The sequence below is a fragment of the Tilletiopsis washingtonensis genome, assembly GCF_003144115.1.
Source record: "Tilletiopsis washingtonensis strain MCA 4186 unplaced genomic scaffold FA09scaffold_8, whole genome shotgun sequence".
Lineage (NCBI taxonomy): Eukaryota > Fungi > Basidiomycota > Exobasidiomycetes > Entylomatales > Tilletiopsis > Tilletiopsis washingtonensis.
In genome coordinates this window covers 638,055-653,635 of record NW_020312005.1, presented here as the reverse complement: position 1 = coordinate 653,635, position 15,581 = coordinate 638,055, and the positions used below count along the sequence as shown (strand labels likewise).

The following is a 15,581-nucleotide window of genomic DNA, read 5'->3' as shown; positions in this document are numbered from 1 at the left end:
GGGGGGGGGTGAGCAACTCACCTCTTCGGCGCTCTCCACCAAGCCAACATCTCCACTGCTCCAAGTATTCGCCATCGCTCGAAGGGCAAGCATGGCGCATACATCTCTACTTTTGCCCTCCTTTGCCTCCTGCGCAGTAGGCCATGGCTCGCTCCATTCGGCGCTCTCCAACGCCTGCTGCGCAATCTGTGCCGCGCGCAGCGTCGTCGGACGCAGCGCGACGAAGCGCAGAATGTCGAGCAGGGGAAAGCGGTGCGAGAGTGGCCAGGAGCAGAGGGCGCTTTCGAGGGCAGCAGTCGTGTTGGAGGAGAGAGTGAGAAGCTGCGAGAGGGCGTAGAGCGAGTTGTCGGGGAGCGCAAGCTGGGGACAAGGCAAAAGAGGAAAGAAATTGTGTGAGCGGTCGCGAAGCGCGTGTGCCAAATCGACAGCGACGAGGCTGGCGGGGCCAGACTCACGCTCTGCGCCTCGAGCTCGGCGGAGAAGGCCTCCACCTTGGTCTGCACCGCGACGGCATTGATGCTTGCAAAGCTCAAATAGTCGCGCTGAGGCAGCAGCTTGCCTGTGCTGGCCGCCTTCGAAGTCGACGCAGCAGGCGCGGCGACGACGGGTGCCGACTGGGTGAAGGGGTCGGGATTGATGCCTTGCGTGTACGCCGCTGCCGCTCCTCGAGCATGACTCGGCGCCGCACCAGCAGCCGACGACGAGGAGGAGGCCGAGGGCTGCTGTGCCTGATAGCGACTGGCGCCCGTGTAGGGATCCACGTACTCGTCATTGCTGCCGAGCTGCTTCGTCTCCGAGTTCTTCTCGATGAAATGCACCACCTGCTCGAGGTAGCTCTGCGGCAGGTCGTTCTTGTTGATGAAGCGCAGGGCCGCCGTGTATGGGTTCTCCGCGAGATTGTACGGCAGCTTGAGCGGCGGCACGCCGTCGGCAATGTCGACGTCAAAGACGTAGTCGTACTCTGCGCCCTCGTGCAGCTTCTTGGTGCCGCTGCCGACGCCGCCGACGACGTCGCCAATCTTGCTCCAGCTACGCGTGGCGACGGACCATTGATGCGCCTCGACGCCGCCCGCGGCGTTGCGCACCATGAGCACCTGCCCTTCCTTCTTGCCCGCCGTCGAGAGTGCCGAGGAGTCGGGCATGTCCGACGCGGAGACGTCGCCGACTTGCGTCTTGTTGAGTGCTTGCGATGCAACGGTTGCATCGTACGCCTGTGTGCCAGTAATGCCAACATCAGCTCCGCCGTGCGCGCGCGTGCGTCCACCTCCATCGCTCTGGCCTCGCTCGCACGCTCAAGCGGCCTACTCGTTGGCGGCTGCGACCAACTCACAGCAAGCGTCTCCTTATCCGCCCATCGATCCTCTTCTCGACTAAACACGCGCACAATGCCATCCGACGCTGCACATGCGAAGTCGCCATTGGCGAGCGCTGCAACGGCCCAGACCGAGATGGCTGGAATCGTAATCGTCTGCACTACATCTTCGCCTGTTCAGACGGCCCATGCCCTGCGTCAGTCAACGATGCGCGGCCAGAGCGCAAGAGGACAGAGAGAGAGAGCACTCACCGCGCCACACACGAACACTTCGATCCTCTCCTGCACTCAACACCTCGCCGCTTGGTGTGCGCGCCAGATCATACACGAAAGACGTGTGAGCACTGAGCGTCTGCGTGGGAAAGACGCGCGCTGCTCCCGAGGCGCCCAGCTTGGTGGTGGCCTCGGGCAGCGGAGAGGGCAGACTGTAGATGTGGATGTTGCTGAGTAGGCGGAGGGAGGTAAGCGATGCCAGGGTGGAGGTGGGGGGAATGGGAAAGAGAGACGCACCTGTCGTTGCCGGCACTGGCGAATCTTCCGTCGCCGAGGTCAAGCAACGCTCGCACCGCATCTTGATGTCCCGGAAACACGGCCAGCGGCTGCAGTTCTGGCGTCTCGCCGTCCTTGCCCGACGTCGTCGCCGAGGAAGCAGCAGAGGGCAGCGCGTAGAGACGCACGAGCTTGTCGGCGCTGGCCGTGAGGATGTGCGTATCGGAGAGAGCCAGCACTGCCCAGACTGCCTGTGATGCGCCAGCGAGGGTGTATGCAGGCTCAAAGTTGCGCCATACTCTTGCGCTCCTGGGCTCGCCATCGCGGTCAGCACAGGCGCGATGAAGCGCTTGGCAAGCGAAGGCACACGCACTGGTCCCAGCTGCCCGAGACGACGTAGCTCTCTGCCTCGCTGGAAGAGGCAAAGACGTCGAGGGCACATACGTTTGACGTATGCCCCACGAGCGTGTAGTCTGCACTTAAGCTCGGCATGCCAGCGTGGTCGATGAGGTGACCGTTGATCAGGCCGTCTTGTCCGCCCGTCAGCGCCACGACTGGAGCAAGGGAAGGGAGCGCATCAGCTTGCTGCGGTCAGCGAGGGCTGGGGCGGGGGAGGGCGGAGATGCCACGCACGACCGGCAGCGGTGGGCAAGAAGGCATTGGAGTTGACGTAGCCTTGATGGCTGGCCAGGCGCTCCGGCTGCTTGAGCTCTGCCGCCGAGGCCGCGGGCAGGCGCCACAGCAGCGAGCAGGCATCGCGCGACGAAGAGAGGAGCGCCTGCGCCTCGCCCGCGCAGGCCGGCGCGGCAGAGAGGGCGCGCACATCGCCGGTATGTCCTGCGAGGGTGCGCGAGAGCTTGTAGAGACGCGTCATGCTGGGCAAGAAGGGGAGGTGGAGGAGAGGAGGGAAGCAAGGGCGAGGCACGAGGCGCAGCTGATGACGCAGCGCGCACGGACGCCTCGGCGCTGTGCTGGCCGCCGCGCGCGCGCCGGTCGGGACTCGGTCGACGCGCCATGCGCAGCGCCCACGACGACGACGACGACGACGACGCCAGACGCCAGCCATCCTCTTCTCTCGGCCTCATCCATCACACTCTCTGCACGGCACTCTCACCTCATCGCGCAGCTCGCATGGCCTCTCTTGCGGCGCCCTCTGCCTCTGCCGCGAGTGGCAGCGGCAGCAGCAGCAGCAGCAGTGCCGATGCTCTCCTGCATCTCCTCCTGCCCGACGCCCCTCCCAGCGCCTCGGCCTCCTCCTATCTCGCCTCCTTGACCACACTGCCGCTCAGCACGCTCCTCTCTCAGCCCGCCCTGCTCTCCTCGACGCACTCTTCCCTCGATGCCCAGCTCTCCAGCCTGCTCCATCGCCATCTTCCCTCGCTGCTCTCCGTGCATTCCGCCTCTCTCGCCGTCGACACACGCTCCGAGCAGCTCTCTTCGCGCGCAGCATCGCTGCTGCAGGAAGCCATTCCCTCGCTCGAGCGCTCGCTCGCAGGCTTCAGCGCCGCCTCCTCGGGCGCCGTCGGTGCGCGCAAGCGAGCACTGGAGCTGCAGCGCCAGCGCTCTCGGCGCCTCGCAGCGCTGCTCGATGCCCCTGCATTGCTGCAGGAATGCATCGCGGCAGGTCTCACCTCCGAAGCGCTGGCACTCGCAGAGCATCTTGCTTCCCTGGCCAGTGACGCCTCGTGGGGAGACGGAGCAGTGCTGCAAACGCTGCATGCTCACACCGCAAGCAGTCTCTTCGCACTGCGAGGCACGCTTCTCACGCACGTCGAGACGCCCACGCTGCGCGCGCCAGCGCTCAAGGCGAGCATTGAAGCACTGCGTCGCCTGGCTGCGATTGCCCTTCCCGCCAATCACGCCTCGCTCGAACTGCCGGATGCAGAAGTGGCACTGCATCTCCTGCGCTCGAGACATGCTCACCTCAAGCGATCGCTCGCATCGCAGGCCGTCGACGCCACGCGAGAGCGTCTCGCCATCTGGCGCGATCAGATTCTGGCGCTCCTCTCTCTCTATCCTGCCCTCTTCGCAGCGCAGCACGAGCTGCTCTCCGCGTATCTCGTGCATGCCCAAGATGTGCTCCACGCACAGATCATCGCTGGCATCGATCTCCTTTTGCGCTCCGCAAGCAACGCCGAAGATGCAGCGTTTCAACTCTCAGCGCTGCATTCTCAACTCTCCCACCTCGACTTGCAGTTGGAGCAACATGGCGTACGACTCGATCCTGCCGTCGCTGCTAACCTTGCGTCTGCACTGGCGCAGCTCTTCGCTCGACATCTCCCCTCTTCCTCTTCATCTCACGACACACCTCCGCTGCATTATCGTCTGGCACCAGCACTCGGCGTGCTGCGCCTCTTTGCGCCTCTGTCAGCAGCTGTTCGTCTGCGTTCGGCACTCGACGAGACCCTCCTCGCCGAACTCGAGACTTACCTCTCTCGCACGTCCACATCCATCACGCACGAAGCGCTTCCTGAACAAGTGGCGCATCTACGACAGGCACGACTGGACGCCGCGTGGGCGAGAAGCACGCTGGCGACGTACTTTGGCGCAGCCGAGGCTCAGACTGAGGAGGCAGAGAAGCTCAAAGCGGCACTGCGACGATGCGAGGAGCGAGAGGAGGACATGAGAGGCAGATGGAGGGCGGAAGAGAGGCGAAGAGAAGAGGAAAGAGTCGAGAAGGAACGTCTTGAGAAGGAACGAGTGGAGCGGGAACGCGAGGAAGCCGAGCGCACGGAGGCCAAACGCGTGGAGACCGAGCGCGCGGAGGAAGAGCGGATGGAGAGGGAACGAGTGGAGAGGCTTGAGCAAGAACGCCTGGACAAGGAGCGCGTGGAGAAGGAACAGCAAGAAGCAGAGGCACGACTTGAGGCGGAGCGCCTCGAGCAAGAGCGCCGAGAGACGGAGCGCATCGAGATGGAGCGCGTCGCCCGAGTTGAGGCTGACCGGCTTGAGGCGCAACGACAAGCGACTGCCCGGCTCGAGGCGCAACGACAAGAGCAGGAGCGGCAAGAGGAGGAGCGCATGGAGAAGGAGCGCAGCGCGAAGCTCGAGGCGCAGCGCCTCGAGAAGCAGCAACAAGAAGCAGCACGCATCGAGGCTGAGCGCCTCGAGGCCGAGCGTGTTGCGCTCGACAAGCAGCAGCGTGAGGCGGACGAAGCTGCTGAGGCCGAAGCTGAAGCTGCACGGGCTGATGAAGTTGCAAGGGCTCGAGCTGCTCAGGAGGCCGAGGCAGCCGACGCCGCTGCCGTCGCCGTTGCTGCCGCGCAAGAAGAGGAGCGAGACGACGCGCGCGCGGCCGCTACGACTGCGGCTCCTGTGGAGGCTGGCCCATCGAACGAAGTGCCCGCGGGATCCTCTACCCCTCCGTCGGGCTCCGTCGTCCTCGAGCCTGCCGCGGCAGAGAGCGCTTCCCGCTCTGCGCCCGCCCAGGCCGCACACGGCGTTGCCGCACCTGACGCAGCGCCGCCAGAGGCAGCCTCGGCCTCAGCAGCGCCTGCAGTGCCTGCGCCGCCGCCGCCGCCGCCTCAGCCTCAGCCGGACGCAGCAACGCCGCGCAAACTGTCGCTGGCGGAAAAGTTGCGCGCCAGAAAGGAGGCTCGGGAGCGCGAGGCGGCGGCGGCGGCGGCTGCCGCCGTCGTCACTGCATCTGCCCCTCTTCCTGAGGAGCAACGTGCGGACTCGGCGCAGCTCGCGCCAGAGGAGGCGAGCGCGCAGGTTGAGCCTGTGCGACAAGAGGCTGCAGCGACGCACGCACAACAGTCTTCTGAGCCCGTCGAGGCCGCCAAGTCCGCCGCCGTCGGCGCCGTCGAAGCTGCTGCTCCTCCGCTTGCGCCGCCCCCAGCTGCCACGCCATCGTCAACGCATGACGCCGCCGCCGCCGCCTCGCCGCACGACGACGTTGCGCCGGCTCAAGCCGCAGCGGCCCAGACGAAGGAAGCATCACCCGCTTCTTCTTCGGCGGCGGCCGACGAGGCGGCGCAGAGCATCGACGAGGCAGCGCCGTCCGACGACACCATCGCATCAGCTGCGCCATCGGCCGCGCCCTCTGCCGCCACTTCCGACGCCGAGGCAGAGGAGGGCGATCGCACGCTGCAGCCTGCTACAGCTGCGCCGTCGAAGAAGAAGGGCAAGAAGAAGAAGGGCAAGAAGGGCAAGTGACCGGTCGGCGAGGGAGGGGGGGTGTGTCAGGAGAAGAAACGATACCACCGTGTTTGCGTCTGTGCTCTGTCTGTCGTCAACCGCTCCTTTGTGTGAGACGCCGAGCGATGCATGTGCATTTCTCACTCCTCATCCGATGCCTCGCCTTGCTCCCCTCCCTCTCCTCTTGCTGGTGCACGTACACTACTCTCCTCCCATCTTCCCGCCCTCCTCTCTTCTTCTCTCGCCAGATGCATCTGCGCAAAGAGATGCGCCACTTCTGCATCCTCCTCTTCTGTCTCGAGCTCCTCTTCTTCCTGCGGCACCGCTTCGCTGCCGCGCGTCCTGCTGACGACGTTGTGCGAGTCGAGCCGCGGAGCGGCCGATGCGTCCTCGCTCGCGAGAGAGGAAGAGTCTGCTTGTTCTGCGCCGGCGCGAGGGGGAGGGGGCCGTTCGATGATGCGTAGTGCGCCATTGATCGCCTTGCCTCTTTCTCCAGTCTTCGACGCCGACGCCAAAGACGAAGAGCTTGGAGGAGCAGCGGGCGGGAGAGGCAGTGGCAGCCTCGACGCTGCCTTGCCGCTGCTCCTGCGAGAAGCAGAGGAGGCGGCAGGCGAGACGGCAGAGGCAGCAGCGGGAGGAGGAAAGTGGGGCGCGAAGAGCGTCGCGGCTGCGCTGTCCTTTGCGGGCCGCAGCCGCAGCCGCGGAGGGTTGGCGCTGCTCGAGGAGGCAGTTGTACGAGGAGCAGCAGACGTGTTCGACGCAGCAGCAGGTAATGTTGCTTGCGCTGCTGTTGGTGCCTTTGTAGACGCAGCCTTGCTTCTGCGAGAGCCCTCGCTTGCCTCATCCTCCGGCAGCGTCACTTCTCCTCTCATCTCCAACTCCTCCAGCAGTTCTGCCGCCTCTGCTGCTCGCACCTCTTGCTCCTTCAGCACCCATCGGCGCACCCACATACTCCTGGCCCAGCACTTGCGTCCACAGTACGTCCACTCGCCGCCCGCCTGCAGGCGCGCATCGGGCAGAATCTGCCGCGAGCGCGGCGCCAGGCGGTACGTCGGCTCGCTGTCGGCGCGCGCAGCGTGAGAGGGAGCGCGGGAGCAGAGTGGATAGGCGCAGTGCGAGAGGAGATGCCGTTCCTCGAGCACTGCGAGGTAGGATGCGTCGTTGAGCAGCGCCACCTAAACGCAACTCAAGCCTCGTCAGCGCAGCCGGGGAGGGCGGAGGGGGGGGAGCGCAGCAAAGAGGCGCTGCTGCTGCTGCTGCACACACATACGCACGAGGGAGCGAAATCGAGGCAGCGAATGCACGCCTTCGATGAGCGTCTCTTGGGCACATAGGACGCGCCGAGCGGCCGCCTGGTTGCGCAGGATGCGCGAGGAGAGCAGCGTCACGTCGCTTGCGGCGCCGTCGGCGGCGGCCGCGGCAGAGGAGCAAGAAGTGGAGGCAGCCGCAGCAGAGGGCGAGGCAGCGAGGGGAGCAGCGCCAGAGGGCAGCTGCACTTGCAGCGCGGAGTGCGACGTGGGAAGGCGCTGCGAGGGCATGGTGGCGCTGAGGAGATGGCAGAGGGGAGCATGCGGAGCGCAGCTGAGCCGCGCCGGCTGCGCTGCCGAGCGTGGAAAGCGACCTTGGGCGCTCGAGCTCGCCGCTGTAAGTGTGCGCGGCTGCAACTAAGGCGGGGCCAAGAGCAGCCGCGCCTCGCTTGTCGCGCGCTTGCTTCCCGCCCTCCACCGATCTCTTCCTCCCTCTCACCCTCTCTCGCAGCCGCACCTGCGCGGCCCTCCGCCATGTTTGAGCGTTCCCTCTCCTCGCTCATCTCCGGCCTGCGCGCCAATGCCGCGCCGCAAGGCTCCCATCCGCGCTCGCACGCCGTCGAGCGCGAGCGGCGCTATGTGGCGCAGATCCTCGATGAGATCCGCCATGAGGTGCGCAGTGACGACTTGGGCATCAAGGGCGAGGCCGTGTTGAAGGTGTGCTACGTCAGTCTCTCGCGATCCCGCTCCTTGGCTCTGCGCCCACGCTGATCAGAGGCGGAGAGGAACCAGTTGCAAATGCTGGGCCACACCACACGCGCCAGTGCCCACTCCTTCCACATGCTCGAGACCATGTCGAGCCCACGCCTGCACCTCAAGCACGTCGGCTATCTGGCCGCACAGCAGTGCTTCACGCCCGACACCGACGTGCTCATCCTCGCCACAAACCTCGTGCAAAAGGTGCGTTCTGTCGCGCAGCAGCCGCGCTCAAGGCGCATTGAAGCGAGGGAAAGCAGCCCGCTGATGAAAGGGCGTTACAATGCGGCGAGCAGGATCTACACTCTCACGATCCGCTGGAAGTAGGCATTGCCTTGAATGGCCTCTCCTCTCTTGCCACGCCCGAACTCGTGCCGCATCTGCTGCCCGATCTTCTCGCCCTTCTCTCTTCGCCGCTGCCCCTCACTCGCAAGAAGGCATTGCTGGCTCTGCACGCTCTACTCTCCCGCGACGTCACCGCCTTGTCCTCTGCCTCCTCTGCACTTCGCACTGCGCTCGACGACGCTGACGCTGGCGTTGTGGGCGCCACCATCAACGTCTTGTGCGAGCTCTCGCGTTCCTCTGCCTCCATCGCCGCCGAGTTCATCTCCCTCTCTCCGCGTCTCTTGCAACTGCTGCAGCGCAGCACCAACAACTGGACGCTCATCAAGCTCCTGAAGCTCCTCGCTCTCCTCGCCCCACACGACGCCTCACTTCCCGCCTCGCTGCGCGCGCCCATCATCAAGCTCATCAAGACGACCAACGCGGCAAGTCTGGCATACGAAGCCATCAACACGGCCATCGCCGGCGGACTTCTGGACGGCGTCTCGGACGAAACGAGGGAGCTCCGGGGCCTGTGCGTGCACAAGCTGGAGGAGCTGGGCAAGGGAGACGCCAATCTGAGGTTCATGGCAAGGAGAGCGTTGCGCCAACTGGAGCGTCGCCAGAGCGGCGCGAGCTCGGACTCGGGACGCACGCTCGAGGGCCTGCTCGTCGAGTTTGGCGCGGAACAGCAGTCGGCGGCGAGCGAGAGCAGGCAGAGCGCGCCGCGCCTGGCGGCGACGGGCAAGCAAGGCAAGGAGAAGGGAGCGCTGGTGGATCTGCTGGGAGATGATGAGGAAGAGCAGCAGCCGCAAGAGGAGGAGAAGCAAATGCAACAGGGCCCGAGACACCTGCTGGATCTGGATGACGCGGAGCAGATTGAGAGCTTCAATGTGAGTCTTCTTCTCGCCTGCGGGCTCTTGAGTGGTCATGCACCGCACTCGTCTGGCCATTTACTCTTGCTGACCGACTGCTCGGCGACACGCCGCCCAGCTGCATTCGGGCAACCTCTCTTGAAGAGGGACAGAGAGCGGGGGGAGCACAAGAGGAGGAGAGTGCGAGGAGGGGAGAGGACTGCCTGGAAGCGCGGGCCACAAACAACGTCACCCAATGTCATCCCATGCTTTTGTTGCTTCGGCGTACTGGCAGGAGTTTGAAGAGACGCCGCGAGGAGAAGGAGGGAGGTGCTTGGAGCTCAGCCGGAACGCTGACTGAGAGTCTTGATGACGGACGTGCGACCGACAGAGCCCGCCCAGCCTGGACAAGCGTCAGGGAGGGGAGGGGGCGATGTGGCATTGAAACGCAAGCCCGTGCCGCTTGAAGGCGAGCATGCGAAGCTCAGGCTCGCCGTGCAAGAGGGGCTCCGTGCGTGGTGCGCCATGCGCAACCTCGCTGCGTGACGTCAAGGTCACGAGGCTATGTCTCTCCTCGCACCTCACTCCACCCGCGCGCGCGCCTTTTGCAAGCCCTCCTCAAGCACGAAGCCGTGCTCTAATCTAATTGCAAGAGTGACGAAAGGATGCTCGGTCTCTGTCTATAGGCCCTCCTTCCACAGATGATGACACAGCGCACACCAGAAGCGTTCCAGTTCATCCGCCTCTCTGCGCTCCCACTCGTCGTCTGTCTCTGCTGGCCTCGCCTCGTCGCTGCGCCGACGCCTCGAGGCGCCATGCGGCGCAGCGGAGGCGTCGTTTGAGGAGGAAGAGGAAGAGGAAAACGGAGAGAAGGCGGAGGTCAGAACGTCGACGGCGCCGCCCGTGAGGGGGTATTGAGAGGCATAGCTGCGCGCGCGTTCCGAACGACGCCACTCCATTTCGCGACGCAGAGTTTGTTCTTGGGCGCGAGACTCTGCGCTCGTCGAGGTGCTTGACGAAGTGGTCGAGGCAGAAGCAGCAGCCTGCGAGGCGCCGGACTGCGACGCACTGGCTGAGACTGAGGAGCTGGAAGAGGCACTGCTGCGCGATGCAGAGGAGGATGAGGAGGAGAGATCTCGATCCCATGCCGGATCACGTCTGAGGCGCGGCAGAGTAGACTCTTCGTCCTCGGACATGGGCACCTCCTCACTCTCCGACGACGTTGCAGCGGATCCGCAGTCGGAGTCAGGCGAGGCAACGCAGGATGAGGCAGCAGCAGCGTGTGCTTCTTCCTTGATGCTAGTGTCCTCGCTCGAAGCAGCACGTACTTCCTGCCACGTGGCTTCGCTGCCCAATGTCATTCTGCTCACTGCACCTTCCTCTCGCTTTGCATCGCCTTGCTGCTGCTGCTGCTGCTGCTGCTGCTGCTGCTGCTGCTGCTGCTGCTGCTGCTGCGCCTTCTCCGCCTCAGACGCAGCACGCTTCGCAGTCGCATCGTCGAGCGCATCGGCTGCTCGTTCTGCCTGAGCACGACGCGCATCGTCTCGCTCTGGCAGCCGATCGGAGATCCACTCGACGACCTCCGAGATGAAGCCCGACTCTTCTTCCGGCTTGCGCGGCGAGGTGGTGGCCGTGGCCGCCGTCGCTGTAGAGGAGGAGGAGGACGAGGAGGGGGAGGATGATGAGGAGGCAGGACTCGTAGAAGAGGCGCTGCGAGATGATGAAGAGGGACCCGCGGCAGAGACGGACCCTTCAGGCGCAGCTTCGGCAGCATACGCCTTGAGGAAGGAAGTGGCGGATGCCTTTGTGGCTTCGAGCGCCGCATCCAGAGGATTGCGCGATGCCTCCTCGAGCATCTCGCGTTGCGCCGCCGGTGCTGCTTCTTGCTTCTGCGAGCCCTTGGTGCTCGCAGAGGCCGGGGTGGATGAGGCATTGCTCGGGCGTGATGCGGAGGAGGACGTCGATGTGGCAGCGTCGGAGCCTTTGCCAGCGGCAGGCTTCTTCTTCTTCGTAAAGACGTCGAGCAAACGATTGATGTCGATCCAGCCTCCCTTGCCCTTGTCGCCCTTCTCCTTCTCCTTCGTCGCGCTCTCTCCGCCCTTCTCTCGTGTCGGCCAGGGCTTGCCCGTCGCCGGATTCAGCTTTGCGCTGCCCCAGCGCGGCGCGCCGCCGCCTCGCAGGTCCCAATGATCGCAGCCCTCGACGACGCCGAGAAACGTGCCCCACTTTGCCGACTGCACGCTGACGAGGCCGTCGTTGCCCTGCAGTTCGCCGCCCAGCGCATCGCCCGAGCCGTCCGCCTCGCCGCCCGCACTGCGGCTCTCGGCGGCCGCGTCGAGGATGAGCTTGGGCAGCCACAGAGGATGCCAGACTGCCAGTCTGCGCGTGCGAGCAGCGACGGAGTAGTACTTGACGCCCTCGACGTCCGGCGTCGAGGGGTTGAAGACGGCAGCCATGTACTTGGTAGAGAGCATGGCGTACGCCGGCTGATCGAGCACGGAGAGCATGTACTTTGAAAAGTTGCCGCCCAGCATGGAGAGGGCGCCCGTGAAGGAAAAGGCCGAAATGCCAAAGGCGGCACTCTTCGACTTTTTCTTCGAGGAGGAAGAGGAGGAAAAATCATCGCCGCCGGTGAGGGCAGACGCGGCAGATGCGGCCACGTCGGCGAGCCCGGAGCCAATGGCGCTGCTCTTTGCGGCGGCAAAGCCGTCCTCGAGCTTCTGCGTGACGCGCTCGCTGACTTCCTTGGCCTCGGCAGCGCTGACGTTCTGCGTCGTCGCGTCCTTGGCCTGCTCCTTCTGCGGTGTCTGTGACGAGCCTGTAGCCGCCGCCGCTGTTGCAGCCGCAGCCTCCTTCTTCGGCTTGACGAACAGGGGGCTTTTGAGTGTGTACGGCACCTTGACGAGTTCCTTCTCCACCTCCTCCGGCACGGCCTTTTTGCCTTTGGCCTCTCTGACGGCCTCCTCGATGATCTCGTTGCCCACGCCCACATTGGCGTTGCACCAGTCCATGAAGGGCGAGCCGCGATGAGGCGTGGAGATGGAAGTCATCGAGACGGGATGGTACTCCGTCGGGCGGATGTTGGTGATGAGATGCCGTGCGTCGAGACCGCCCATGGAGTGGCCGATGAAGTTGAGCTGCTTGCCGAGCACGCCGGCATCGGGAGAGGAGAGGAAGGAATGCAGGGCTGCTGCTCGCTCGGAGATGGAGCCGGTGCTGATCAAGACACGGGCAGGGAAGCATGAGCAACAGAAAGGGCAGATGGTGCGCAAAGCACTCTTAGAGCCATCGCCGCTGCTTTGTGCCGCCAAGCAGAGGCACTGCCCATCGCTGCCCATTCCGCGATGCGGCGCCAGCCCCCCTCAGGCCCAGCTCGCCGGTCCACCAAGACGCTCGCTACATTGCCAACGCCCGCCTGAGCTTCGTCTCTGCGCTCCCTGTCTCCGCTCCTCTGCCTACTCACCCCGGCACTCCCCTGACGACGACGTCTGCGCCAATGCGCTTCCTCAGCAGATCCAGCACTGCGGCCCAATAGTGAATCTCGAGGCCGAGGAACGGGCCGCGGACGTCAAAGCCATACAGGCCATGGCAGAGCACGATGGGATGTCTGGGTGCGCGGACCGGCGAGAAAATGACGGGCGAAGACATGAGGCGGGAGATGGTTGACGGCTTGGAGGCGCCGGAGGAAGGAGCAGGAGTGGAGCCGGACGAGGAAGAGGGGGAGACGCTGCTGCTTGAAGAGGCGCTCGGTGGATCTGCCCCTGCTGCATCTCGCTCTTGTCGCGCATCGCCCGCTCTTGCCGCCGCCGCCGCCTCGTTGCTGCCCGGCATCGAGCGGGCTGCCTCCTCTTTCGCTGCCGCAGCCGAGTGCGGCTCGTGTGGCGCAGCAGCAGCCGTGGAGACATGCATCTCGCGCTGTGCAGTGGCGCCTGTGCGTCGACGGCGTCGAAGCACGCATGTTGAGGCGGCGGAGTGGAGCAGGGTGCAAGTGGAGGCGCTCGAAGCGGCATGGGAGAGACAGCGAAGGTGAGGCCGCCGGAGACGCGGCAAGGCGAGCTGTGCGCTCATTGAAGGTGCGCCGGGCACATGAAGCTGCCACGCGCGCGTAGAGAGCGGAAGAGCGAGCAGGGAGCGCGAGTATGGACAAGTGAGGGTGAGGGTTGGGAAGCAACGGGGCGCGCGGGCGCATGAAAGAGCCCGACACGCGCGCGCGTCATGCAAGCGCCAGCAGCACAGCACGGCGTTTCTCGGGTGCTTGCCTTCTCTTCGCACGTGCGGCGAGGAGGAGGTGTGGCTTGCTGCGCCCGCCTCCACCTGCAGCTCGCACGCCCTCGATCCTCTCCTCTCACCACCACACACGCGGCGCCACTGAGGGGCAAGTCGCACACGCAAGGCGCACAGGACAAGCGTCTGGGATTGGCGGCGGATGCGGATACAGGGTATGTGCGTGTGTGGACGAGCGGGTAGTGTGTGCGGGGAAACGCGGCGCTTGGACTGGATGCAGATGAGTAGGTGGCCGAGAGAGAAAGAGAGAGAGATGGAGAGAAGGCGAGAGAGAGCGAACGTGAGAGAGGGCGAAAGGGAGAGTGTGAGGAGGACCAGCGTCTTTGCTCCACCCTCGCTAGTCCGCCGCCGCCGCCGCAGCAGCAGCAGCTTTCTCCTGTTCCTCGTACCAGCTCCCGTCGAACAGCGCCTCCAGATACCTCTGGAACGCAATCGCGTGCCTCTCTGCTGCCTCCTCCTCCGCACGCTCCTTGTGCGCGAGCAGCAGCGCCACGAAGCCTTCCACCGGCAGCTGCCGCCTCGTCGTCCAGTCGCAGTGCGGCAGGGCGGCTGCCAGTGAGGCCCACGAGGCCCGCTCGGCGTCATTGAAGCCGCACGGGTACACCAGCTGCGCCTCGCTTGGCGGACTCGTGCTCGACTGCGAGGCGAGAGTCGCCCCGTGGCTGCCGACGCAGTCGTCGTCGTTGTTGTTCGACAACTCGAGCTTGGCCAGTCGCAAGTGGTGCAACTCGTCCGCGACGTGCTGCGAGCCAGACGCCGCCGCCGCCGCCGCCGCCGCCGCCGTTGCCTCTGCTGTGGCCGTAGCCGTGGGCGGTAGAGGGCCGATGGGCGCATAGGTGCGTTTCGTCTCGTTCCTCGGCCCCAGTCCTGCTTGCGGGCGCGCCTTGCCCAAGCTCTTCGGGCGCGGCAGTGCTCGCCAGCTGGTGAGATCGATGGTCTCCACGAGCTGCAGGAAGTACTCGCTCTCTTCGAACCAGGCCTGCAGCGACGCGCACCACTGCTCGAAGGTGTCGAGGCGCCGCCGCAGCTGCACGTTGGCCCAGAGCGCAGAAAGCACGGGCGAGAGCGGCAGCTGCAGGCAGGGCAACGCAGACGGCTCCGCAGCCACCGCCGCCGCCGCCGCCGCCGCCGCCGCCGCCGCCGCCGCCGCCGTCGTCGCCGCCTCCTCCTTCTCCTCCGCCGGCGACGGCAGCGGCGACCACCGCGGCTGCAGCTCGTAGCGTGCCGGATACTCGGCCGTGCCCGAGTCGCAGTTGTAGACTGCATCGCCAGCTTCGTGGCAGGTGCGCGTCAAGTTGGCCACGACTCGGCGCACGCCGACGTAGAGATGCCTGCCGCTGGTGACGCCCGGCTTGGGCAGGACGATGGGTTGAAACGAGCGCAAGTGGGACGTGGAGAGACTAGTTGTCGCGTCGTCGTCGTCGAGAAAGATGTCGAGGACGTCGCGAGAGGAGAGAGACCACGTTGACGACGTGCTGCTGGCGAGCTGCTCCAGGTGCGCCTCGTACGCGTAGATGTCATGCGCCAGCTTTGGGAGCAGCAAGAAGCGTGCGGCTTGCAGTTCCTTTATGACCGCATGGAGCTGTAGGTCGAGGCACACCACGTTGCGCAGCGCATCCAAGCGCGGCTGCTCGAGCGTGCCTCGAGCGTCCTCGGCCAGCTCTCCCATGGCGCAGAGCCACGGGTGTATTATCGGCAGGCACGCCATCTGCGGGGAGAGGACGTGTGTCTCCTGGCTGGCGCACGTCGCGCCGAGGAAGTCAGCGACGCGCAGGTCGCACTCGCGCAGCTCGACGCGGCCGTTTGCGGCGTGGATGAGGCGCAGCTGCGCGGGAGAGATGATGGGCCTGGGAGCCGAGGCGGGTGTGGAGACGAGGGGCTGCGCTGCACTTGAATGGCGCTGTGAGGTCCAGTCGACGGCGGCGGCGGAGGCGGACATGATTGCAGTCTGGAGTGCCCCCACGCGGCGGGCGCGGCGCAGATGAGACTTTGCAGCGGCGCAGTGCGATGATGGCGGTGGCAGACGAGAGAGGATGCGCCGAGGTTAGGTGTCCCTTGCTTTCTTCAGCAGGAAAGACAAAAGTGGAGTGTGAGGCTGAGATGTGTGGTGGTGCGAGGCGAGAGAAGGTTGGGACGGCGCTGTGGCGCAGTACTTGTAGGGCGCGGCCGCACGCAGCT

General features: G+C 65.4%; 7 protein-coding genes across 7 annotated transcripts in view; 2 read left to right on the top strand and 5 right to left on the bottom strand.

Moving 5' to 3' along the window:
- Positions 1-2,691, bottom strand: part of FA09DRAFT_329381 (PFU-domain-containing protein) — a 3,425-nt gene extending 734 nt beyond the window's left edge. Inside the window, exons 1-7 of the mRNA XM_025742158.1 lie at positions 2,435-2,691; positions 2,175-2,355; positions 1,823-2,110; positions 1,565-1,755; positions 1,331-1,485; positions 456-1,211; positions 22-360 (exon numbers count right to left, since the gene is read on the bottom strand). Of these exons, the coding sequence (XP_025599185.1) occupies positions 22-360; positions 456-1,211; positions 1,331-1,485; positions 1,565-1,755; positions 1,823-2,110; positions 2,175-2,355; positions 2,435-2,675 (2,151 nt within the window). The 5' untranslated portion in view covers positions 2,676-2,691. The remainder of the gene's footprint in view (positions 1-21; positions 361-455; positions 1,212-1,330; positions 1,486-1,564; positions 1,756-1,822; positions 2,111-2,174; positions 2,356-2,434) is intronic.
- A 156-nt stretch (positions 2,692-2,847) lies between these two features.
- Positions 2,848-6,019, top strand: FA09DRAFT_345775 (hypothetical protein). The gene has a single exon (XM_025744713.1). It carries the CDS (start codon positions 2,933-2,935, stop codon positions 5,957-5,959), a length of 3,027 nt encoding a protein of 1,008 aa, XP_025599184.1. The 5' UTR covers positions 2,848-2,932; the 3' UTR covers positions 5,960-6,019.
- A 1-nt stretch (position 6,020) lies between these two features.
- Positions 6,021-7,542, bottom strand: FA09DRAFT_258543 (hypothetical protein). Its single transcript, XM_025739727.1, has 2 exons — positions 7,216-7,542; positions 6,021-7,116 (listed from the first exon to the last, which is right to left on the bottom strand). The coding sequence occupies exons 1-2, from the start codon at positions 7,477-7,479 to the stop codon at positions 6,082-6,084; spliced, it is 1,299 nt and encodes a 432-aa protein (XP_025599183.1). The 5' UTR covers positions 7,480-7,542; the 3' UTR covers positions 6,021-6,081.
- Positions 7,543-7,656: 114 nt separating this feature from the next.
- On the top strand, positions 7,657-9,389 carry FA09DRAFT_329379 (ARM repeat-containing protein). Its single transcript, XM_025742157.1, has 4 exons — positions 7,657-7,914; positions 7,981-8,148; positions 8,241-9,158; positions 9,259-9,389. Exons 1-4 carry the CDS (start codon positions 7,723-7,725, stop codon positions 9,280-9,282), a joined length of 1,302 nt encoding a protein of 433 aa, XP_025599182.1. The 5' UTR covers positions 7,657-7,722; the 3' UTR covers positions 9,283-9,389.
- A 1,901-nt stretch (positions 9,390-11,290) lies between these two features.
- Positions 11,291-12,235, bottom strand: FA09DRAFT_287579 (alpha/beta-hydrolase; the record flags this gene model as incomplete). The annotated part of the gene is made up of 2 exons (XM_025739921.1): positions 11,291-11,629; positions 11,987-12,235. Coding segments are annotated over 2 exons (588 nt in total), but the record flags the coding sequence as incomplete, so codon positions are not given.
- Positions 12,213-13,273, bottom strand: FA09DRAFT_329378 (hypothetical protein). The gene has a single exon (XM_025742156.1). The coding sequence runs from the start codon at positions 13,185-13,187 to the stop codon at positions 12,579-12,581; it is 609 nt and encodes a 202-aa protein (XP_025599180.1). The 5' UTR covers positions 13,188-13,273; the 3' UTR covers positions 12,213-12,578.
- Positions 13,274-13,740: 467 nt separating this feature from the next.
- On the bottom strand, positions 13,741-15,342 carry FA09DRAFT_338174 (hypothetical protein; the record flags this gene model as incomplete). Its single annotated transcript, XM_025744071.1, has 1 exon — positions 13,741-15,342. One exon carries the CDS (start codon positions 15,340-15,342, stop codon positions 13,741-13,743), a length of 1,602 nt encoding a protein of 533 aa, XP_025599179.1.
- Positions 15,343-15,581: the final 239 nt, after the last annotated feature.